Source organism: Hoplias malabaricus, chromosome 18 (genome assembly GCF_029633855.1).
Source record: "Hoplias malabaricus isolate fHopMal1 chromosome 18, fHopMal1.hap1, whole genome shotgun sequence".
NCBI classification, from domain to species: domain Eukaryota; kingdom Metazoa; phylum Chordata; class Actinopteri; order Characiformes; family Erythrinidae; genus Hoplias; species Hoplias malabaricus.
In genome coordinates this window covers 1,753,433-1,777,961 of record NC_089817.1, presented here as the reverse complement: position 1 = coordinate 1,777,961, position 24,529 = coordinate 1,753,433, and the positions used below count along the sequence as shown (strand labels likewise).

General features: G+C 44.8%; 1 protein-coding gene across 2 annotated transcripts in view; it reads left to right on the top strand.

Moving 5' to 3' along the window:
• The window catches only part of gfra2b (GDNF family receptor alpha 2b), a 74,863-nt gene extending 50,608 nt beyond the window's left edge, over positions 1–24,255 (top strand). The window contains exons 5-9 of one of the 2 annotated variants that reach the window (XM_066650974.1): positions 17,761–17,870; positions 18,248–18,388; positions 18,768–18,967; positions 20,854–20,904; positions 21,813–24,255. In XM_066650974.1, coding sequence (XP_066507071.1) covers positions 17,761–17,870; positions 18,248–18,388; positions 18,768–18,967; positions 20,854–20,904; positions 21,813–21,965 — 655 coding nt within the window. In that variant the 3' untranslated portion in view covers positions 21,966–24,255. The remainder of the gene's footprint in view (positions 1–17,760; positions 17,871–18,247; positions 18,389–18,767; positions 18,968–20,853; positions 20,905–21,812) is intronic. The other variant, XM_066650975.1, reaches the window with a different exon arrangement.
• The last annotated feature ends 274 nt before the right edge of the window (positions 24,256–24,529 follow it).

The following is a 24,529-nucleotide window of genomic DNA, read 5'->3' as shown; positions in this document are numbered from 1 at the left end:
TCATGAGAATCTTAAAGAACAAAGAGCGAGACAAGGAGAGAAAGGAGCAATAACACATGGTCTCAGGAGATCTCCAGTTCTCTGAAGCCTGGGGCACACTTCTGTTGGGCAGCTTTAGTTCTGAGAGTTTCTGGAGCCCGAGGCTGGAGCAGACTGAACGGATCATGAGTGGCTGGACTTGTGTAAGCCGTCCCTCCTTCCTCTCTCATTACTGAGTGACTGCTGGCCTTGGTTCTGCTCCGGAACTTCTGCAGATCTCTAAAGACCCGGTGTGGGCAGGTAGCAGCTTTAATGGTGCACATTTCCTGATGTTGCAATCCCCCACAGCGCTGCGGAGTGAAGAAGTACAACAAGGTACAAAAGTCAAAAGAACAGCCTTCACTCCAGCCGTTAACTACTGGCTATTCATTTCCACAGGAGATATTCATGAGGAGATACGAGTCCATGAGCATCAAGCTGGGTTACTAGACTTTATTCAGAAAGAAATCCCATTCATTTAATGGACATCTCAGCGATGAGTGATTCCCTCTTACAGCTTTTTAGAGTGAATACATTAAATGTAAACACATAAAAACATGCATTAAAGCGCAGTGTATGCATTATGGACATTATTCTCAGAGCCAATTATAAAATAGTGCATAAGTAAGAGGTGATCTGGAGCACAAGACGAGGTCAAAAGCAGCAAAACAGACACAACGAGCGCGGAGAAATAAGAGTGCTGAGTAAAAACGGAGAAGAAAGAGAACAGAGTGAAAACGGCTAAAAACCAGAGCTTCTGCTCCTCGCTCCTCACTGCTGTGCGCTCGGGGTCGGGGTGAACAGCGAGCGGCTCATTATCATTTAAAGGAACAGGTGCTGAAAGCGGGCGTTCTGAACAGGGCTGTTTACACAGGGGGAGAACACTGCTGTGGGGCTCGTGGGGTTTGGACCAAAGCGGGTCACAGACGTTTCATTAAGAACCAGAACTGTGTTCCTCTGTGGAGACGAGTGTGGGTAGGTCTAAATTTTATTAAAAGCATGTGTGTAATTGACTCTAAGCCTAGGTGAGCATCTACACACATCTAGAGTGGTCTTCATCAAAATAAAATCCTACTTAATGATCTGGAAAAGCCACAGGAAATGTGAGAGCTTGTAATAAATAAAAAGAAGCCGTTTCCGATGCACGCTCTTAGAATTAAACCATTTAATCCTTTAAGCAACAGAACACAACCCTCTCCACAGTGTTTCCACACCGTTCCCGAGTTCCTGGCAGCGGAAGTCGATGATTGATATCAGACGGAGTGCCGTAATCCTCGCAGTCGATTAGGAACAGTACGAATCTCTGCTAAATTGAGTGGAGAATGTTAATTAGCCGAGTCCGGAGAGCTGCTGGGAATCAATCGGCTCCGTGTCGGACGAACAGTTTCCCTCAGAGTGGCGTATCATTCATCATCCGCCGCTCAAACCCCTCTCCTTTAGAAAAGCTTTTTAAAAACACTCTGAATGTCACTGTCGTAATGCGTCGCTGCAGAAATGTCAGCTCTGCGTCCGCGATGACTCAGCCCCTGCTTCCATCAAATTACATACACAATCGCTCTGCTTTTTCTGTTGTTCTGGATCTGGATGACAGACCTGATGTGGAGGGGTGTGTGTGGAGGGGGAGGGGGTGGGGGGACAGTGCCCACCATCAAGGACTGGAGAAAAACAAAGATATCCCTGTGACTTTATTGTTTTTAAAAATTACAGCCGTACGCCAACCCCCACTCATCCTTAGGGGTCTTGCCCAAGGACCCTCGTGACTGTTGAAGCATGGTGTTCCTGTCTGAGCTGGGAACTGAGCCCCAGTCTGTGAGGCAACAGAGCACTCACTAACCTGTGCTGAGAAGTACAGACCCTCTTCAGTAGGGTGCCTGAAGCTAAAGTTGGTTTGTGGGTTTGAAGTGTAAAGTGGGTTTGAGACAGATCCCCACAACCTGCAGGAAAACTGGGGGTGGGGCAAATCAAAAACAGATGAATCAGATGGGACAGATGAATCGATATTTATCAATAGATACTGAGAATGATGCATGGAGAGATGGATAAATCTAGTTCAACAGATTAGATGTATGAATGAATGGATGGACAGATCTTGATAGATAGATAGATAGATAGATAGATAGATAGATAGATAGATAGATAGATAGATAGATAGATACATAAAAACCATGGGCAGGTGAAGTGTTCAAGGTGGACATCCACGCGGAGAGAGAGGACAGTCTCTTGGACTGTTTACAGATGGCTGTGGCATCACTGAGGACAGACGCAGAGACGTTAGGGACATTGAGGTTCTGCAGTGTTGAGGTATTTTTCCACCGAGACTGAAACATAAGAGCTTCCACAGAGCTTCAAACATAACCAACACGCTGAGGACTGAAATGTGGAGGTTAAAATAAATATAAACCCTTTCACTGAGAGGAGCAACCTGACGAAGCAGAGCCTCACACTCCCCCAGTGAGCTTCAGAAACACTGCTGAACTCCTGCGGTGTTCTGGAGACTGGGGCAGGTTCAGTGTGGTGTTTAGTTGCAGTGTTTAAAGTAAAATGACAATTTCATCATTGCTCTGACTCCATGGATTCTTCCTCTTCCTGCATCTTCTCCCGATTTCAGAGCTGAGACAAAAACGTGTTGGGCTTGGTGTGAAATTTCCACTACGTGAAAAATCGAATCCGTTTTTAAGGTGTGAAATGGTCTTAACTCAAAACACAAACCAGCCTCAGTCTTATACACAGTGCTGTGTACAGGAGTGTGTCCTCAGTGGGACACAGTGGTCTTACCTTGGGCCGAGGGTCTGTGCTCCAGCCTCTGTGTCCTTTAGAGGACGGTGTTCTTGTAGCGAGTGTAATTTATAATCGAGGGGCAGTTGGCTCTCTGACCTCCGTCTCCGGCGGAAATCACCTTCAGTGGGACATGAGAGGACATCCAACACATTACTGTCCTCATGGAGCCTGCAGGAATGAATACACACACACACACACACAGAGAGTGAACTACAGTGAACTACAGAACCACACCACCAACCAATCCACATCCACAGCTCTGTGCCCACCCTTCCACTATGAGAAGACCAGCTCAGCACTGTGGGTCTGAAACGATGTGGAGTTTGAGGGAGGAAACCCACACTGAGAAAGAAGAAGACACAAAAGAAGAACACTGCACAAAGAAGCTGATTTATCTTAGAGACGCAGACTGAACGCTCCAGAGCCACTGAATTTGACCTTCACACTGAACCCAATCACAATAGTAAACACACACATTATAACAGTGGATGTTGAGGGATGAGAATAAGCTGTTTCTCACCCCACCCCACCCCCCTTCCCTCCAGTGGGCTTTGAAAGCCACAACAACGGCGGCGGTAACGTTAAGCGGTGTTTACTCATGGTGTATCGGCGTGTTGTTGTTGTTTGGGACTGAACACAGCTCCGTCATCAGTTCAGACAGATCAGTAGAGTTTGTTCCTTCCTAGTTGCAGCGTCCAGCTCTCGCTGGATTCTTTCGTCGGCCACCGATCCAAGGAGCGTTTGAACCTCTTCAAAAGACCAAGGCGTCATTTTACGAGCTGCCGTCGTGAGTCGGATAAAAACAAACGTGATCTCTGCTGCAGCTGGAGATTTTACAGATGGAGAGTTGGTGCTGGTCATCTGCGTTGCGTGGCGTAGAGTGACGACTCTCTCTGGACAATAACTAAAGAGCAGGAGAATGTTTGAATATGGAAGTTACGACTGTACATGAAATTGAAAATGTGTAAAATTATTCAAACACTTAATACACTTGGAATACACAAATAATTCTAAATAAAGATGTAATGACTCCCGTCCCATCATGAACCCCAGTCACTAGGGGTCAGTATACCGGCTGTTTCATGACGTGAAGGAGCATTGTACAGTATTCTCACAGTGCAGCGCCCAGTAGCTGGATGTAGCCTGACATCTCGTACTGAGACAGTGCTGGACTCCTCCGTAAAAGGCCAGAGATGGCAACGTGGCCTCGTCCCTGCAGTAAAACCTTGTATCATCTCAGGCAGAGCACTGTCGTATCTCATTCTCATCACATCCGTGGGATTACTCCCGCGCCGAGCGGAGGGAGACACGGCGGAAGGCCAGAATTATTAGAACATGTAGATTTCTGGGGTTTAATCTCAGTGCTCATGCAGGGAATCTGAACTGAGAGATTCATCACACTGTGCAATATCTTTACATATCATTAGCAGCTCTTTGTGTCTGTGTAGAGATCCTTCAGTTAAACTTTATTTACATAAGTTTATATAACTTTATTATGCACCAAAACATTACAACCACTCAGAGACATGGTAGTTTTCTCGTAAAAAAAAAGGAACGCGTCAAAGTCTGGGATAAGTCAGCAATGTAAACGCTTGTAAGACCAAGCTGCCCTTTTTATTTTGGCCCAGCAGAGGGTCTCACCTCCCCCACTTTCCCCACTCCTCATTGCTCACTAGCAGCTCCACACAGACTCACAGCCATCAACACAAAGATCTGGCAGAGTGTGCAATTAATCTGATGACAACTGATAAAAATATATGAGTTGAATTCTATTCTGTAACCGGAATAACCACTATGTGCCCTTCAGATAGTGTCTCTGTCACAGCTCTGTGTCTGTGTGGGTTTCCTCCGGGTGACTGTCTGTGAGGAGTGTGGTGTGTTCTCCCTGTGTCTGCGTGGGTTTCCTCCAGGTGACTGTCTATGAGGAGTGTGGTGTGTTCTCCCTGTGTCTGCGTGGGTTTCCTCCAGGTGACTGTCTGTGAGGAGTGTGGTGTGTTCTCCCTGTGTCTGCGTGGGTTTCCTCCAGGTGACTGTCTGTGAGGAGTGTGGTGTGTTCTCCCTGTGTCTGTGTGGGTTTCCTCCTGGTGAATTTCTGTGAGGAGCGTGGTGTGTTCTCCCTGTGTCTGCGTGGGTTTCCTCTGAGTGGTCCGGTTTCCTCCCACGCTCCAAAAACACACGTTAGTAGGTGGATTGTAGACTGTAAAGTGTCTGTAGGTGTGAGTGTATGAGTGAATGTGTGAGTGTGTGTCGCCCTGTGAAGGACTGCTGCCCCATCCAGGGTGTGTTCCTGCCTTGTGCCCAGTGATTCCAGGTAGGACCCACCGCCGCCCTGAAGGGTTATAGACAATGAATGAATGAATGAATGTTTGCAAATTTTGTCACCAACTTGTTCCACATTTTTTAAATATAATCCTGGTTCTGGTGCTGAGTTACAGCTGCACTGGGAACCAATTAAATAACGCAACTGCTCTGCATTTACTTCAGGAAACTCATCCTTTTCTTCTCAGTTATTATGAAATCATCTACAGCTCCATTCATCTTCCACAATGGCTTCGTCTTCTTTGTCCTGCTTCAGACTCTTTGATCCCTTTAGATCAGTATCACTTTAGAGTCATTTAGCAGATGTATACTTCACAAAAAACTAGAGCGCAGTGATCTGAGCCTCGAGGATGTGTGAACAAACACAAGAGAAGAATTCCAAAACACTGCTTTCCAGCCTCAAAAGTTGCCCACAATCATGTCGCCCTCAAGAATGTCACAGGGTTTGTCAACTCCTCAGAATAGCGAGTACGGGAAAAGAAACGCAGTGCAATTTTTGTAAAGCAAAATGTGTTCTTGGACAGATAACACGTTCTGACGGCCTTTTTAACCAAACGCTAGCTGCGCTTCTGTTTCAAACAGCGTCAGACTCACAGCGAACCACGGGACGACGTTAATTTCCAAGTCGTTTAATAAGAGCAGCTTCAATCATCAAAAAGAAACATAATAAAACTTTGCTCAGGAGCTCTGGAGAGTGTGTGTGTCTGAATGTATGAGTGTGTGAGAGTGTGTGAGGCTGGAGGACAACGGCGGCGAGTTGAAGAGTTGCTCTGAATGAAAAGCAGCAGAACGAGCGGAGGGGTTCGGACATGTTATCTGTTCTAATTGCCAGGGGAACCTCACCCTCCACGGCTCAAATGAGGCGTGAAACAGAAAGAGACTACCTTAAAAAAGGTCTCGCTTAAAATATGTGGCCTTCATTCTCTTTTTTCTTTGCCCTCTCCATTGTTTGAGGATGTCCCCTCTGGGCCAGGACGGGAAAGGGGACAGAGGACGGCGCCATCTGTTCCTAAAGACATGCTGATAATTTCCCCCATTAGGATGAAAGTGGGCCGATATTTTGCTGAAGGGACAGAGATATTTTTGTGGCTTTGAAGCAGGTTCAGCTGCAGACTGACCGAGAGATCTGATTGGACCAGAGACAATTTTTTATTATTTTATTAAATATACACCATATATTTGGACTGGCGCCCCCTCCAGGGTGTGTTCCCACCTTGCACCCAGTGATTCCTGGTCAGCTGTGGACCCACCACCGCCCTGAACTAGATAAGGGCTACAGACAATGAATGAATGAATGAATAATAGATTTGAATATTGGAGTACAATATAATAATAATAATAATGATAATAAAATAATAAACAAAATAGTGCAGGGAGAGTACAAATACACCCAAGGGGTGTTTAATAGACACTTTCATATTTAAGTCTAACATCTGAGTTTAGATAAAGAAGAAAAATAGGAGAAAAAGAAAAGAGATTAGTACAGGGTTTTACCAAAGAGACGCAGATGTAGAGGACAGAGAACACACAGGTGAGACAAGAAATGGACTCTAACTGGTCTTTTGAAGGAGTCCAGATTGTAAAACGTTCTCAAGTTGTGTGGCAGACAGCTCCAGATACAAGGACGTCGGTGTGAAATTGTCTTAATGTGGTTCTGCAGGAGGCAGGTTGTCAGAAGCTCTGGTGAAGTATCGACGGATTTCAGAGTTGTACGGAAATGTTTTGCTTGAAGAAGAATATAAACCGACAGATTTGAAAAAGGTGTGAGAAGAAGTGTAATATGAGGAGTAAGTGATCGTTCTGACAATGGCTTTTGAAGAATACGTAGCCTGTGAGACCACGTTTGAAAGTGCTAGGCCACATAATGTTACAGTAAGAGAAACGTGGACAGATCATTGTATAATAACGATTGAGAAGTCAATCCTGAGGAAATATATGTTTAATTCGTCTGATGACACCAATATTTTTAGCTATTTTTTTTACAATGTTACTGCAGTGTGATCTTTCCAGCTGAGATTATCATCAATAAGCACAGCAAGAAACTCCCTGAACGCTGATATAACGTACAACAACACTGCGGCTTTGTCCCAATCGTGTACTACACGCTAATACTGTACAGTGTATACTGTGTACTAATCGTATTAGTATGAGACTGGCAGGTTACTACACACATTATTAACATACTACTATTAACATACACATTATTAACCTACAGAATGTCCGTCCTCTGTGTCCAGATCCAGGGGAAATCAGAGACACGGACACCAGAGTAACGAACCTAGAGTTCCACGTTGTTAAAGTTAGCATAGTGTATTATAAGTGTCCTATAGCTACTGTTTAATTTAAAGTGTAAGTGGAAAGAGAGAAGCATGTAAGTAAAGATTGTTATACTCTCAGCATGACCAGAGAGAGCAGAGCAAAAGAGAGAGAGAGAGAGAGAGAGAGAGAGAGAGAGAGAGCTGCACAAGAAGAGGAAACTGACAACCTTGAGCAAGCAGATTTTGTTTAAACAGTTACATCATGGCTAATTAGCAGAGGCATTGTGTTGGAGGCCATTGTTTCTTACTAACAGGACATCATGAACTGTTGCCATGACAACGCACATTACACAAAGCTGCAGCTGCAAAGCTCTCCGCTGTTTTTTTTTTTATTTTTTTATTTGCCAGACGCTCATATATGTCCCTCCACACTACGTAGTGCACAGTGTATGTCACAAAATAACTTAAAAAGTGCACTGTGTTTTGGACAATAAAACTATTTATATTCAATAATACCTTCACATCCCTCTAACATTTAGTGCACGGTCTGAGTGTAGTAGTGCTAGGTTTGTAATCTGTGAAGTGCAATATGTAGGGAGTAGGGCATTATTTGGGACAGAGCCAAACTCTTCCAACTGTGAGAAGCTCCTCCCTTTCCTTTTCCCGTTGGATTGTGGGACAGTGTCCGTCTTCACTGTACTCAAAAATCCACTAGTTCTAAGTGTGCACTGTGGGCTTTATTCAACTTTCACACTACATTACACTAGTTTACACTCTATTTAACTGTAAAACATACTCCATATTTAAACACTAGTTACAACACTAGTTCACAGCTTAGGACTTTTAACACTACGCGTATCCCTCTGATTTTGACATGGACTTTCTGAAGAAAAAAAACATTAGAAAAATGTCCACACGCGTAGAGACATGTTGAAAACATCTTACTGCTTCCTCAGAGTGAGGAATATTCCAAACACTGACTAGATTTAAGATATTTTCACTGAATAAGACATGGTTATTTCTAGTGAGCATAGAATTTTAACTCTGTAATTAAGAAATCCCACTGCTCTGAGGAGGCTGGATGGCCTTAATTGAGCTGAAGGAGGTGTTTCTGAGCTCGTGACCCACAAAAAACCAGGTCAATCTGTTAAACCAGCTCTAATGCCACCTCTAGCCCCTACAATGCAAATAGACTAATGCTTACGGTCAGCCGAGAATCCCTGAGAGTGGGAATGAGAGGGGCACTGCGGGTTAATCAGGGTTAATCAGGGGCTTTTATCAATAGAGAAAAAGGGGCTTAAAGGAAATTATTATGGAACATAGGTATGCTTTCATTTTCTGCTGCAAAAATGGTCTTTTATTCAGAAACCACCTTAAATCTTATGAATACCTTGATGACTGTGATGGCTCTAGACCCCCACCGTGCTACGACATGTGGAGACGAGACAGAGTGACAGAGCGGCTTACTGAAGATGGGGACGGTCAGGAGGACAGAGAAAGGGACCACAGGGGCAGACTGAGGGAGGATGGAGCAGATTAAGGACTTCGGGGTCACAATCAAGCTGCCCCCGGGTTTATTTACTTACTTCAGAGAGGACCTCGGCCTACGCCGTGTCTGAAGGACAGCACTGTTTATTCTGTGCCCCCCTCACTGCACCCAGACATTGAGATCCACAGACCACAGGGACAGCGCCCACTGCTGGACCCATTTACACCACCTCCAGCAGACACCCATGCTTTCCTAGGAGGAGGAGGTCTTCCATCTGAATACTGACCAGGTGCAGATCTGCTGAGCTTCAGAGGATCTGCAGGGTCTGGTGTTCAGCTGCTTTGGCTGCTGGTGAAAATCAGCAAATAAGTGAAATAATAAATGAATAATAATAGAATATTCATACAACAATCTCAGGATGAGGAGTATTTGACACGTCGAATAGATTTAATTTAATTTAATTTGCTGACATTTTGTTTGTGAAAAGTGAAAGCATCCAGACCCTTTAGGAAGAGAATATTGGAACCTTCCACTATGTGGTACCCACTCTACTGGGCTTTACTCTCTGATTGGTCCCTGGTTGGTTTTTCACTCCCACAGCTCCCCCCTGAAATGTATCAGGTGTCGTCTAACCCTGTCTCTAACGGGAACAGTGGGCTTTGGTAACGTTAAGCGGTGTTTACTCATGGTGTATCGGCGTGTTGTTGTTGTTTGGGACTGAACACAGCTTCGTCATCAGTTCAGACAGATCAGTAGAGTTTGTTCCTTCCTTGTTGCAGCATCCAGCTCTCGCTGGATTCTTTCGTCGGCCACCGATCCAAGGAGCGTTTGAACCTCTTCAAAAGACCACGGCGTCATTTTACGAGCTGCCGTCGTGAGTCGGATAAAAACAAACGTGATCTCTGCTGCGGCTGGAGATTTTACAGATGGAGAGTTGGTGCTGGTCGTCTGCGTTGCGTGGCGTAGAGTGACGACTCTCTCTGGACGATCAGCGCTCTGCAAGGTTTACACGCCACGGTTTAGTCCCTACTCGACTCGCTCTGAACCACGAGAGAACAGCCACTAAACAAGAACCCGCTTCCAGAACCAGGACCTGATTCACCTGGTGGAGGAAGAGAAAAGCTGAGTAGAGTAGGCCCCCTGCAGTGAAAAAGCAGCATTAATGACCCACAGGGGTCAGTCCAGGTTAATCAGGGTCTTCTGTCAATAGACATTAAGGAGCTTATGGTAAATTAATAGTGGAAAATTTATGCCTGTGCTTTTATTTTCTGAAGAACAACTTCTTAAATAATTCATGCTTGTCACTGAGAGCTGTAAAACGCATTGATCTTGGAGCGATGTATTGATCTGAACTGCATCAAGTCGACCGGCATCAACCTCACTTCATTTCCCCAAGCGTCTTACACATACAAGTCTGCTGAATGCAATCAGATCCTCACAACAGTATTCCTACATGTGGAGCTGTGGAACTGTGAGAACGATGGAGCTCCAGTGCTGAGTGCAGAGTTGGAGTTGTGTTTGTGAAGCAGGAACAATCATCGAACATCTGACTTCAGTGAACAATATGGGGCTGAGTACTATAAATCCTCACAGCAATGTTCCAGCCTGTGTTGTTAAACCTTTCCAAGATAGCGGAGACCTTTATTTAGATGATTTAATGTTTTAAAATGGAGAAGAACTGAGAAAGGCCTGTGTTTATACAGCGGGGGGAGGGACACACACTGGAGGTCAGTCGGGGTTAATCAGGGTCTGCGGTCAGCGGAGGGAAACTGGACTGTAGTAAATTAATTATGGAGGAACTCGCTTGTTTCCGCCTTAAAGGCAGAGTCTGTTCAGGCAGCTTTCCGTCAGAGTGATTTAGTCCTGGTGCTTATCCTGTAGAGAACGCGTCGGGTCCGGAAATACCTGCACGGGGTCAGCGGGGGGAGATAAGGAGCGGCTTTAATAGCCCCCTGCTCCGGGCCTTATCCTCCTCCGTGATGGCACGCACTTCACCGCCGCTCAATTAACGAAGAAACACGAAGTTGTTTTTCTCTTCTTTTTTCGTTCTCCTTGTTTTATCCCTCCTCTCTAAGCTTATACTCACAGGACCAGATCAGACCGGACCGAACCAGCTCAGTGGCCGCTCAGTTTGCTTATTTATTTATTTATTGATTTATTTAATTGTCTGTCTGACTGTTTGTTTGTTTGTTTGAAAACTTCAAATCAGTCAAACATATCTCACGGTCTTTCTTTAAACCTTGCAATGTGAGTCTGCACATCTACAGTTTATTCCCTCCACACTTTACACTTCTAGAGAGGAGGCGCCTCAAGGTTCATAACTCACTCACTCACTCACTCACTTATGTACTCGCTCATTCATTCATACTTGACATACATACTTGCTCCTTCACTCACTCACTTATTCACTCACTCATGGTTAGGAGTTGCACCACAAGGGGCAACATTTCTTATAACATACTCAATCACATTTAGAAACTTCTCCAAACGGGGGCGCTATTGTGCTTCTCATTACTGGCACTGTGTCCTTGTTTCAATAAAGTGGGGAACCGTGATTAAAATAGGGTTAAGTACAGAGTCTCTGATTCCTCCAGGCCACTAGGTGTCAGTGTAAGGGCATTTTTTTATGGACAAAAGTTTTGGACGCCTGATAATACAGAGTTTCTTCAGAAATGAAGGGTATACTCCAAGGGAAGGGACGGTATGGACATGTCTCATCCACAACCCAGCAACTACTCAATTATCTCTTTGAATAATTTTGGGCAAAAATTATAATACACTGGTGCATTAGTGTCTAGTGAATGTATTTGGTTCACAAAGGGTACGATTCACACCTCTAACAGGATGGGATTTGTTTCTCAGTAACGTGTGAGAGACTGTGGCTGTGAGGAGAAGAAAAGCTGTAAACACGAGGCTGAGTGAGAGACACTGTCCACATCGCGTCTCGTACTGACTCGGGGACAGTGAGTTATATTTTTAAATGAGGAACGATTTCTAAGACTCTTTGGGAGTTGGCGGCAACTCTGAATGTGTGTGTGCTCAGTCCGGATGGCATCCAAAAACATAATGGATATTCTGGTAAGAAAACTGTCTTGCTCTGAGCCCAAATCTCCCACAGACTCACACACACTGTTCAAGCCCAAGCCTGAAGCTGCCTGGTCTTAAAGTGACAGTACACACAACGATCACAACATTTAATCAAATTGCAGAGACAGGTATAAAACTTTCATTAATCATAAAATTAAGTCGAAACAGAGGGTGTAGAGCTATTTTATGTGCCTCTAAGACCGTGGAGATCAAATCTACACCCTCTGTATTAACTCGTCCTCCTTCGCTCTACTCTACTCTAGCCGTCTCGGCCGGGTGAAACAATAGCCTCAGGCCAAAATAACAAAACAGCAGAGCCCTCGCTCTCAGTGCAGCTCTTCAAACCCAGACGTGGATATTGGCCACTTGAATATTCTCAGAGTCTCTCCGGTGAAATTGCCACCGTGTTCCTGAGATCTGTCCGACGTGCTTCAGCTCCGGGAAAAGGGAAATTCATCTGTCGGAAGCTAATAATCCATAAGCCCTGGCAGTCTCGCCTCCGTGAGCAGCGTCTGATCACACACTGCTCTTTAATTGATGATTTTGTCGCAGCCCCGTGTCCTCCGTGTCCGGTGTGAATCAGCGCTGTATTTATCTGGACACCAGCAACACTCATTTCCATCTGAATAGAGAACGATGACCTTTTCCAGCGGCACAGGGAAAGAGCGCCATCAACAACACGGCTCTTTGTTCAGGGCCACGGACGCCCAGCTGGGAGGAATTAGGCTAGAACTGGCAACCACAGACCACCGAGTGTGGACAGCACACACACACACCCTGAGAAGTCCTGCTAAAGGCCATGACTGTAGTGACCTGCTCTATGTCAAATCACATAAATGTAATGAAGGATAAATTATTAGTGTCACACATTCACCCAGTCACTCACACACACACACACACACACACACACACACATCTGTGAACAGTTTCACACACTCACCCAGTCACTCACACACTCATGCAGTCACTCACACACACACACACTTGTGGACAGTTTTACTCACTCACCCAGTCACTCACACACTTACAGAGTCATTCACACACTCACCCAGTCACACTCACTCACACACACACACACACACACACACACCTGTGAACAGTTTCACACACTTAACCAGTCACTCACACACTCACGGAGTCATTCACACACTCACCCAGTCACTCATACACTCACCCAATCACTCACACACACACACACACACACACATACACACACCTGTGAACAGTTTCACACACTTACCCAGTCACTCACACACTCACGCAGTCAGACACTCACATACCCAGTCATTCACACACTCACCCAGTCACTCACACACTCACCCAGTCACTCACACATTCACGTAGTCAGACACTCACACACCCAGTCATTCACACACTCACCCAGTCACTCGCACACTCAACCAGTCACTCACTCACACATACACCCAGTCACTCACACACTCACCCAGTCACTCACACACTCACCCAGTCACTCACACACTCACCCAGTCACTCACACATTCACGCAGTCAGACACACACACCCAGTCACTCGCACACTCACACAGTCACACACTCACACATACACCCAGTCACTCACACACTCACCCAGTCACTCACACACTCACCCAGTCACTCACACACTCACCCAGTCACTCACACACTCACGCAGTCAGACACTCACACACCCAGTCACTCACATACTCACACAGTCACTCACTCACACACTCACCCAGTCACTCACACACTTACAGAGTCATTCACACACTCACCCAGTCACACTCACTCACACACACACACACACACACACACACCTGTGAACAGTTTCACACACTTAACCAGTCACTCACACACTCACGGAGTCATTCACACACTCACCCAGTCACTCATACACTCACCCAGTGACTCACACACTCACAGAGTCATTCACACACTCACCCAGTCACTCACGGAGTCATTCACACACTCACCCAGTCACTCATACACTCACCCAATCACTCACACACACACACACACACACACACATACACACACCTGTGAACAGTTTCACACACTTACCCAGTCACTCACACACTCACCCAGTCACTCACACATTCACGCAGTCAGACACACACACCCAGTCACTCGCACACTCACACAGTCACTCACTCACACATACACCCAGTCACTCACACACTCACCCAGTCACTCACACACTCACCCAGTCACTCACACACTCACCCAGTCACTCACACACTCACGCAGTCAGACACTCACACACCCAGTCACTCACATACTCACACAGTCACTCACTCACACATACACCCAGTCACTCACACATTCACGCAGTCAGACACACACTCACCCAGTCACTCGCACACTCACCCAGTCACTCGCACACTCACCCAGTCACTCACTCACACATACACCCAGTCACTCACACACTCACCCAGTCACTCACACACACACCCAGTCACTCACTCACCTGTGGATGGTTTCACACAGTTTCTTGGAGAAAACCCATAGCTGTTGCTGATTGTCTGGAGGTTTACTGCAGTGATACTGAGCTGTAAATACGAGCACGAGCACAGAATGATTCGTGAGAACAGGAGGAACCTGAGCACAAGCAGCAGGGGTCTGACTGGGACAAGTTTAACTGGGAGAACAGTAATGAAAATCTGTAAGTGCTAAATGAGCAGCGCTTGCACTCACTCTGCTATAATAACTTTACTGCTATTGTGGTATTTAATGTCTATTTTATTTGAAAAGAGAGCTTTTGTCCTTCACCCCCTCGGACCCTGAGCTGAACACTGAAGTGAACACAGCTGTGTGTGTGTGTGTGTGTGTGTGTGTGTGTTTACTCCTGAGGAGGCCCTCTGAGGTTAGAGAGAGAGAGAGAGAGAGAGAGAGAGAGAGAGAGAGAGAGAGAGAGAGAGAGAGAGAGAGAGAGAGAGAGAGGTGGGGTTGAGGGATGTCTGAGCGCTCAGAAGGAAGTGGCCTCGGAGCACTTAGTGGGTCAGAAAACATCTCTAACAGCAAAAACACCCTCGGGTCGGTCTCCAGCTCTGACCAGGATGACAACAACAAATACAGCAGGTACGGTATTACAGCAAAGGCATCTCAGTAGATGAGGAAAACACAGTGCTTTAAAACAGAAACACACAGCCCTGCACTTCCTAAACACCCAGCCCCGGGGTGAGGGTGGGGTGGGGGGGGGGGTTCAACACGGGGGAGAGACGTCTGTGAAAAGCACACCACCATATTGTGTAAATATTCAGAGTGCTCTTCTGTTGTTACCGATTCTAGGTGAGACAAGCTTTACAGAGCACTGGAGAAAACAGAGTGATGATAAAGGAGAGAGAGAGAGAAAGAGAGAAAGAGAGCGAGACAGAGAGAGAGAGAGAGAGAGAGAGAGAGAGAGAGAGAGAGAGAGAAGAGAGGGAGAGATAGAAGATAGAGAGAGAGAGACAGAAGAGAGGGTGAGATAGAAGAGAGAGAAAGAGAGAGAAACAAGAGAGATAGAGAGAAGAAAGAGAGAGGAAAATAAAGAAGGAAAATAGACATAAACTAGAGGTCTACATTTCCAGGAGGAAACGCGAGATGTTGCGCCGCTGAAACCCCCATCCCCCGTTCCGCGTCTTTCCCGCTTCAAGCGAGGCTGTCGATACGGTAAATGCGTGGGTACCTAGGCGACGCTATGGTGAAGGAGTTGATCGCTAAGCTGTTGGTAGTGGGATGTTAAGAGAGCACTCTCCCACAGGCAGTTTACATTAGACTCTAAGGAGCTCCGTAGGCCATGAATGGAAAACGATACATTTTGATTTCCACCTTATAAAAAAATTTCCACCTTAAGAAACCCACAAGTGTATTGAGATGTGTAATGTAAAAATGACCACTGTAGATAAAGGATAAAATGTAGAAAAGACAGCTAATAAATTTTGAAGGCGGTATTCTAAAAAAATCCACCTTAAGAAACTCTGGATAATTAAGACGTCCACCTTAAAAATGACTTTTAAAGCATTAGAAACTGCCTATGTATTTCTGTGTCCCTCACAGCTCTCCCCCTCAGTCTCTGCCTCTGCCCCCTCCACCCCCCCCCCCTCTCTCTCTCACTCACATGCATGCTCACAGAACACAACTGACAGACTTACGATTCAATGAATTTCGATACCTTGAAAAATTTCCCGGGTTCAAAATTGAACAAAACATACCATAGCGACAAGGACAATCAGGCGATCGAATTGGTGTAAAAAAGGTTTAAGTTTGAGCGAGAATTGATGGTGTAATGATGAGATGAAAACAGGAGAAATGTGTAAATTTCTGCTTTCTGAAAATACATTGAACTCTATGGGAGCCCAAACCCTCCTAGTGCCGAACAAATCTTCATAACTCAAGAACCGTCCCCCGTCATTCATCGCAGGCCAAAACAGTCTTAAAAGCATAAAAAGATGACCAATACATTTTAAATACCACCTTAAGAAAAAAATCCACCTTTGAAACCCACAATTGTATTGAGACGTCCACATTTAAAAATGACCACTTGAAATAAAGGTTAAAATGTTCAAAAGACTAATATATTGTGAATGAGGTATTGTAAAAAAAGTCCACATTAAGAAACCCTGGATAATTTAGACGTCCCCCTTAAAAAAGACCTTTAAAGTGTTAGAGACTGCCTATTTATTTCTGTCCTTCACACCTCTCCCCCTCCCCCCCTCTCTCTGTCACACACATATGCTCACAGAACACAACCGACAGACTCACGATTCAATGAATTTCGAGGGGCGGGGGGGACTCCCCAAAATCCACCCGTAGCTTGAAAACTTTTCCAGGGCCCAAAATGAATGAAACATACCGTAGTGACAAGGAAATTCTGGTGATTGAGATGGTGTAAAAATGTTTGCACTTTGAGTGAGAATTGATGGTGTTTTTTCACCAATGGTGATTTTTCCCAAATCACTTAAATGTATATACCGTTGCAACAAGGAGAGTCTGGGGATCGATCTGGTATAAAAAATCTGCAGATTGAGCATGTTATGACGAGTTAAAAGCAGGTGAAAAATTTAGAAACCGCACTCTGAGCCGGCCTTAAACTACATTGAACTCTCCGAAAGCCTCCCTTGTGCCGAACAAAAATTCATAACCTAAAAACCGTATTTTCAAAAATGTTTAAATTTACAGGTGCTAGAAAGGAAATGTTTCCCCTAAATGAAGTTTCTTGGTGAAACTATAAGGAAGTTATGGTGATTTTTTTGGCTAAAAAGTGAAAAAATGGTTTTCGGGCAGAGAAGCTAGAGTGCGGTGACATCACGCACTCTAGCTGTCACCCATTCAAATGAATGGAGGGATTTTGAAGGAGGGATAGAAAGGGCAAGAGATCAGAAAATGGACATGACGGGTCCCAGTGCACTCAGGTCCGACTGTCTGAAATCACGTGTTCATAGCTTGAAAATTGACCGAGTTAGAGCACTTTGAAAATTAATTCCATAGAAATGACTAAGGAAAAATGGAGTGAAAAACGAGTGTAGCGGGTGAATGAGTGTGGGTATCGGAAAGCTGTATACAAGCCTACATCATTGTTATAACACGCATGATTTCCAGGTGGAGCGGAGTCGTTAGCTCAAAAACTGCAGGACAAATTAAGCGGACAAGGAAACGCAGAATAATAAGAATACTGAAAAATAGAAGAACAATATATTGCGCCGCTGCTTAAAGGTGGTGCTGATGAAGGTGATGATGATGAAGGTTGTGCTGATGATGAAGATGAAGGTGATGGTAGTGGTGACCATGTTGATAGTGCATAATGAGGACGGAAGTGAGTGGGTTAATTGTTTGTTTGTTTGTTTGTTTATTTCAGGTCCAGACTTGCGGATTTCCACATGAACTGTCAGACGAGTCCTCACACGTTAACGAGCTGTCCAAACGATAATTACCATGGCTGCCTAGTGTCCTATGTGGGACTGATCGGTGATTACACACACACACACACCCACACACACACACACACCCACACACACACACACACACGGGAAGGGGGTCACATACAGATAAAATCACAGATGCAGAGAGAGAAACAGAGAGAAAGAGTAAGCAGAGATAGAAAGAGAAAGAGACAGATAGATAGACAGGCACACACACACGCACACAGAATATTACACTCCTTGTGAAGCTGTGGATTCTCTGACCTGCCCCGTGGTCACAGCTCAGGTTTTAAGAAGAAGGTCAACACATTTTTGCTGAAGGACATTTTCTCGTCTTTAGAGCGAACATCAAATCAGTCTCGCTAAATCAAAACGACACGTCCAATCATTAGCCTCTATGTGTGTGTGTGTGTGTCCTTTCAGGTTCCGAGGTGACCCCAAACTATGTGGACGCAAACCACACCAACATCACCATCTCGCCGTGGTGCAGTTGCCGTGGCAGCGGTAACCAGGAGGCGGAGTGTGAGGCGTTCCTGCGAGATTTTCGAGAGAACACCTGCCTGAGTGAGTCCGGCCTTGTCCCAGTTACTCACTCTGAGCCCTAGGGCCTTCACTGAAGTGCACACTTCTGTCACAGTGCTGAAGGTCAAACAGCAGGGCAGTGCCTGTCTGAGAGAACTGGGATACAACCTGCATTTAACCCTCTCTAATCCATCAACCTGTCTGTCTGTCTGTCCATCAACCTGTCCGTCTTTCTGTCTGTCTGTCCATCAACATGTTGGTCTGTCTTTCTGTCTGTCCATCTGTCTGTCCATCAGCCTGTCTGTCTCTCTGTCTGTCCATCAGCCTGTCTGTCTCTCTGTCAGTCTGTCTCTCCTCTCTGTCTCTCTGTCTGTCCATTCGTCTGTTTTCACCTGATGCTGAGTGTATTCTGTGTTTTTAGGGAACGCGATCCAGGCGTTTGGTTACGGAGCTGACGCTGGTTTTCTCCCGATCACAGAATCTCAGTCTGCCGTCCCCTCAGAGAAACCCCACCTCCAGCCAGCCATCATCACCAAACCCGTCATCACCAAACCTGTCAGCTCCAACCACATCACTCCAGTGGACAGCGCCTGCGTCTTCTCCACCTGTGCAAACCTACAGGTCAGAGACACAACACTGACTAATCCCACCACTAATCTCAGACGTAACGCACGTCATACTTTACCCCAAACGTATGCCTGTCCAACAGAGGGACAACACAAGAAAATTAGATCCCTAACATTATACGTAAAATGTATTAAAAGTAGAGTCTAGCAGAGATCAATAGAGTCCAGTTGGGTCCAGTAGAGAACAGTAGAGACCAGTAGAGCACAGTAGAGTCCAGGAGAGACAAATAGAGTCCGGTAGAAACCAGTAGAGTTCAGTAGGATCCAGTTGAGACTAGTTGAGAAGAACCATTTGTTTTGAGCATTCAGAAAAATCCTCAGGTGGATCCTGTACACAGCGCTGGTTATTTGTGTCTCCTGAGCCCTTCCGTACGCTAATACGTTTATTTAATTTTGAGCATCGTCCGGTGCTTTATTTGGAACAGTCCTGGATTTATGTGATCCGTCATCTTTGGAGAAAAGTGGTCTATTTTCTTTCTTTCTTCTCTGTAAAACAGCCGTGGGGAGATTTCTGAGATTAAAGGCGAGAGGGAATCAGATACGCGCTCAAACCCCACTCACCGAGCAGCTCCAGAACAGGAGAATCAGGCACAGCCCCAGAAGCTCAAATACACTTCCAACTGATTTCGTAAATGCTGCATTAGCTGCTGCGGCACAGTAACTGGACCTGGGTTTGATAAGCCAATTATATAACGTTATATACCTTTTAAACAATGTATGTTAAAATCATATATATACACAGTAATACAGATTAATAGAAGTTAAAGCCCAAAAAAATCCCCCACTGTTGTTGTTAAGAGCTGAGGGGGTGGGTCACATCATGGTGTGATATTGCCATGGAAATGTAAACAAAGCAGTGCCCCTTAGCCTGGGTTTGGACGCCCCTGCAGCAGCTAGGAGGCAGAGAGACTTTTTCTTCCCTCTCTTATTTCTCTCCTTTCACATTCTCTTCTCTTATTTCTCACTTTTCTCATTCCTTTTTCTCTCTCTCTCTCTCTTTACTCTCATTTTTCTGTTCACTCATTTTGTGTTTTTTTTTCTGTCTTTTACTTTTACTCTCTCTCTGCTCTTTATTCTCATTTCTCTTTTCACTACATTTGCTCTATTTTTTCTTTTTCTCTCTCTCTCTTTCTCTGAAACTTTTCTCTCTGTGAGGAGAGCACACCAGGTGTTGGTAATATTTAATAAATACTTGTGTCTGTGCATCGTGATCCGTTTCCTTTCGAAGAGGTGTGTATCCTCCGGGGGATGCTGCTCATGAATAGAGCACAGAAATGAAAGCGTTACACACCAGTCTTCAATCTGCCACACAAGTCAGCCATAACATTAAAACCACCTCCTTGTTTCTACACTGACTGTCACTGAGCACACAGCAGCACTCTGTAGTTCTACAATTACAGTCCACCTGTTGCTCTGCATACTTTATTACTCCCCTTCCCCCTGTTCTTCAGCGCTCAGGGCACCCACAGAACAAGTGTGATGGATCATTCTCAGCGCTGCAGTGACACTGACGTGGTGGTGGTGTGTTAGTGTGTGTTGTGCTGGTGTAGAGTGGATCAGACAGAGCAGTGCTGCTGGAGTTTATAAACCCTGTGTCCACTCTCTGTCCACTCTGTGAGACACTCCTCCCTCGTTGGTCCACCTTGTAGATGTAAAGTCAGAGACAGTAGCTCATCTGTTGCTGCACAGTGTGTGTCGCTCGTCCTCTAGTCCTTCATCAGTGACACAGGACACTGAGTGGTTTAGAAGCACTACTGTGTCTGATCCACTCAAAATAATTTCCCTTTCATTATATAAAAGTAAGGTGGGGACTGTGCAGGACACGACTTTCTCCTGAAGGTCTGGGGTCTTATTCATGTTCGTGTCTCTGTGTTCCCTCAGGACGGGGGTCAGAAGTGTTCTCCCTCCAGCAGTTTTGAATGTGCAGACCAGGTAAGTGTGAGAACGCCGTTCCTCTTAGAGCTGCTCTGAGTTAGAGCTGGTCTCTGCTGTTTTCCAGCTGCAGGAGTGTGATTACTTGCGGTGAGCTGGGAGTCCAGAGAAGCCAAAATGCTCAGGGCTCAGGGGGGATCAGCTTAAAACTCAACTGTGAAAGATGGGGAAAGCTTTTTGAAGACCAAACACACACACATACACACACACACACACGTCTGTTCATCACATGACCTTTAAAGAGTCAAAATAGCTCATAGGTGCCATCAGCTGAACTGAGGAACACTGGAACTGTGTTTTTCCACTGAAGAATCCCTACTCAACTCTCTACTGTTCCACTCCTCCACCAGGTGAATCAGGTCCTGGTTCTGGAAGTGGATTCTAGTTTAGTGGCTGTTCAGAGAACATTGTCCAGATTGTCCAGAGCGAGACGTCACTCTACGCCACGCAATGCAGACGACCAGCACCAACTCTCCATCTGTAAATTCTCCAGCTGCAGCAGAGATCACGTTTGTTTTTATCCGACTCACGACGGCAGCTCGTAAAATGACGCCGTGGGCTTTTGAAGAGGTTCAAACGCTCCTTGGATCGGTGGCCGACGAGAGAATCCAGCGAGAGCTGGACGCTGCAACAAGGAAGGAACAAACTCTACTGATCTGTCTGAACTGATGACGGAGCTGTGTTCAGTCCCAAACAACAACAACACGCCAATACACCATGAGTAAACACCGCTTAACGTTACCACCGCCGTTGTTGTGGTTTCCAAAGACCATTGTTCCCCTTAGAGACAGGGTTTGAGTCCAGTAGAGAACAGTAGAGTCGGGTAAATGCAGTAGAAAAGCAGCAAAAAATGATCACTTTTAACTCTCTCTAATGCATTTTATTTACTCTACATTCTCCTTTTCCAGAGCCTGCTGGACCCCGACATTGACGGCTCCATTGACTCACTGGGTTCTCACCAGTCGGAGAACAACAGAGCCATGCAGTCTTCTGCATCTGGGTTTGGCGTTTCCATGGCAACCGTGATGATCTCCATTATGCTGGCCAACCGGGTCCTGTAAATACGCCCTGGAGTCTTCAACGCCAAGAACAATCTCCTAAACCTACCCCTCTACCCCTCAAAAAAAAAAAAAAAAAAAAACCTGGACAAAGGACTGGAAAAGAGACAGCCGTCCTCCTCTCTGTCCTTTACGTGTGTGAATATGTCTCACCCTCCATTTCTGACGAGTTCCAACAACAAAGAACTGCAAATACATGATCAAACTCCAAGAGGAATTTCATAAAATTTCACAAGGAGATTTGAGATCGATTCGCCGGACAGTTCCTGGAGATCACAGAGGTCCAACCAAGGAACCTCGATCTTGTAATTGCTTTGTTTATTGAGGCATCGTACCAATATTTCACCGACTACGAAAGGAAATGAAGGACCTCCCTCTGAAGATCATGGCCAGTTCAGCATCACGTTGAAAATGAACCTCTCCAGTACAAATATCTCTTACTCTGTCAGAGCCTCTGAAATCTGGTCAATGTCCATAACATTTCTAATTCTGAGATTGCTGTAAGAATATTGTGAGATTCTTGCTTTGTTTTATTGATTTTAATGATGTTTATCTGGAAAGAGTGTGTTATTCCAGTGGCTTGTCTTTTAACTTGATTTCAGAAATGCTGTTTGAAACAAATCAATGGCAGAAAGAAAATGGCACTTTCACTAAAGATAAAATCACTCACAACCAATTCAAAGCCACATTGCATAGTAATTATAAAGGTGTTACAGAGTCACCGAGTTGTAACAGGGAGAATAGAGTCTCTGTTGTGGTTACTCCAGGCTCAGCACTCGAACACTACACTATGTAACTTCTGAAGAAGGGCAGGGAACTACCCCCACATCTACCCTGATTTAAAGACAGTGTTGTAAAAGTAAATTACACTCTGCAACTATAGGGGGAGCCCAAGGGTAAAATATATATATATATACTGTTTAGAAACAGGTGAATAATCTGATAATTTCCTGACAACACTTTCAGAATGAGAAGTTTTAATGGTAATGACCAGATATATGAAGATTCCTTTGCTACAGCATTGTTATTTTTGCAGGACAGTGGTGTTACTCGGCCGTTACTCACTGGTCACTCTGATGTAAAAGCTTTCGTTTATGGATACGATGTACAAAAATAAATATTGTGTCCCCCTTTATTTTTAGAATGCGAAGCACCTCATTGAAATGGTTTGTAACTCACTCAGACTCACTCACAAAAAAAAATACATGCTCACTCACTCATTCACATACATACTCACTCATTTATCATACATAATCACTCAGCCACTAACTCACATACTGTCTCACTCACGATTAGGAACTGCACCAACTGGGGCTCTATTTCTCAAACAGTGGCCCACAAGGGGGTGCTGTAGTGCTTCGCATCAATGACACTATGTCCTTGTTTTGCCATCAATCAAAATGTCGCTGTCGTATCAAAACGTGTGGAAAGTACAATCTCCTTATGTTAAAGTAAATAAAAGAGTACAATGTTTAATCTACAATATTGAACATGCCAGAGAAGGGGAAATAATTTAGGAAATGTATTTTGTAATATGTGCTAATAAATGTTATTCTTTTCCAGAGGTATTTATTATTATTATTATTATTATATTATTATTATTGTCTCATGGTTTTGTTACGGCAGCGATAAAACATGACGAAAACCCTTCTCATTTACTTCATCAGATTTAAAAAATACTAAATGAAATAAAACTTCACACGTGGCACAGAACATCACAGGACAACTTCGACTGACCCTCGTGAGAAAGAAGAGAAAAAAAAGAGAAATGAAACGTTCCTGTGTTTTTATAACAGTGTATTCTGGAGTAAAAGCAGCGGGAGGCGCTGGGATCAAACAAACAGGAGAAAAATAGCCTTCGTGGCTGTTATTATGTGACACTTTTCCCAGTTTTTTATTTCACCTCTTTCCCCTGAGACACAGGTTCCGTTCGAGGAACGGCATTCCAGGACAAGACGAACAAAGCACCGTTCTTTTTCGCCAAAAGAGTCTGTCATTGGTGTTTTCTAGTGTGCAATCTATTCGTGTGGCCTTACTTTTCTTGTCTTTGCTTTATTTTTTTTATCTCTCTCTCTTTCTCTCTCTCTCTTTCTCTCTCTCTCTCTCATGTAACGCAGGGGACTTCAGACGGAAAGTAAGAATGGCCCAAAAATAAATGAGAAAGAAGATTGAAAGATAAACATTTTCTTGATTCTTCTGTGCTGCTTTAAAGACTGGAGGCTGGGAAAAGACAGAGACTCAAGAATGTGTCAGAAATATTTGTTTAAAGTTGAAATAAAAATGAAACATCCCAGTAACACTGCTGATAAACGAGTGGTGGATTTATATTTATTTACATTCCTAGATTTTTAAAGAATAAAGTCAGAATGGCCCTGACTGCTTAGAGCTGCCCTCACAGAATGAGGTACGAAGTCTTCACCATCTCATTCATGAAACTTTCATACGACTGAGCACAGTTGATAAATCAGCTTCAGTGTGTGAAATCAAACTCCACCTACCAGTACCTTATTTACATATATTTTACACAACGTCCTAACTTCATTGGAATTGGGGTTGTACATGAATCA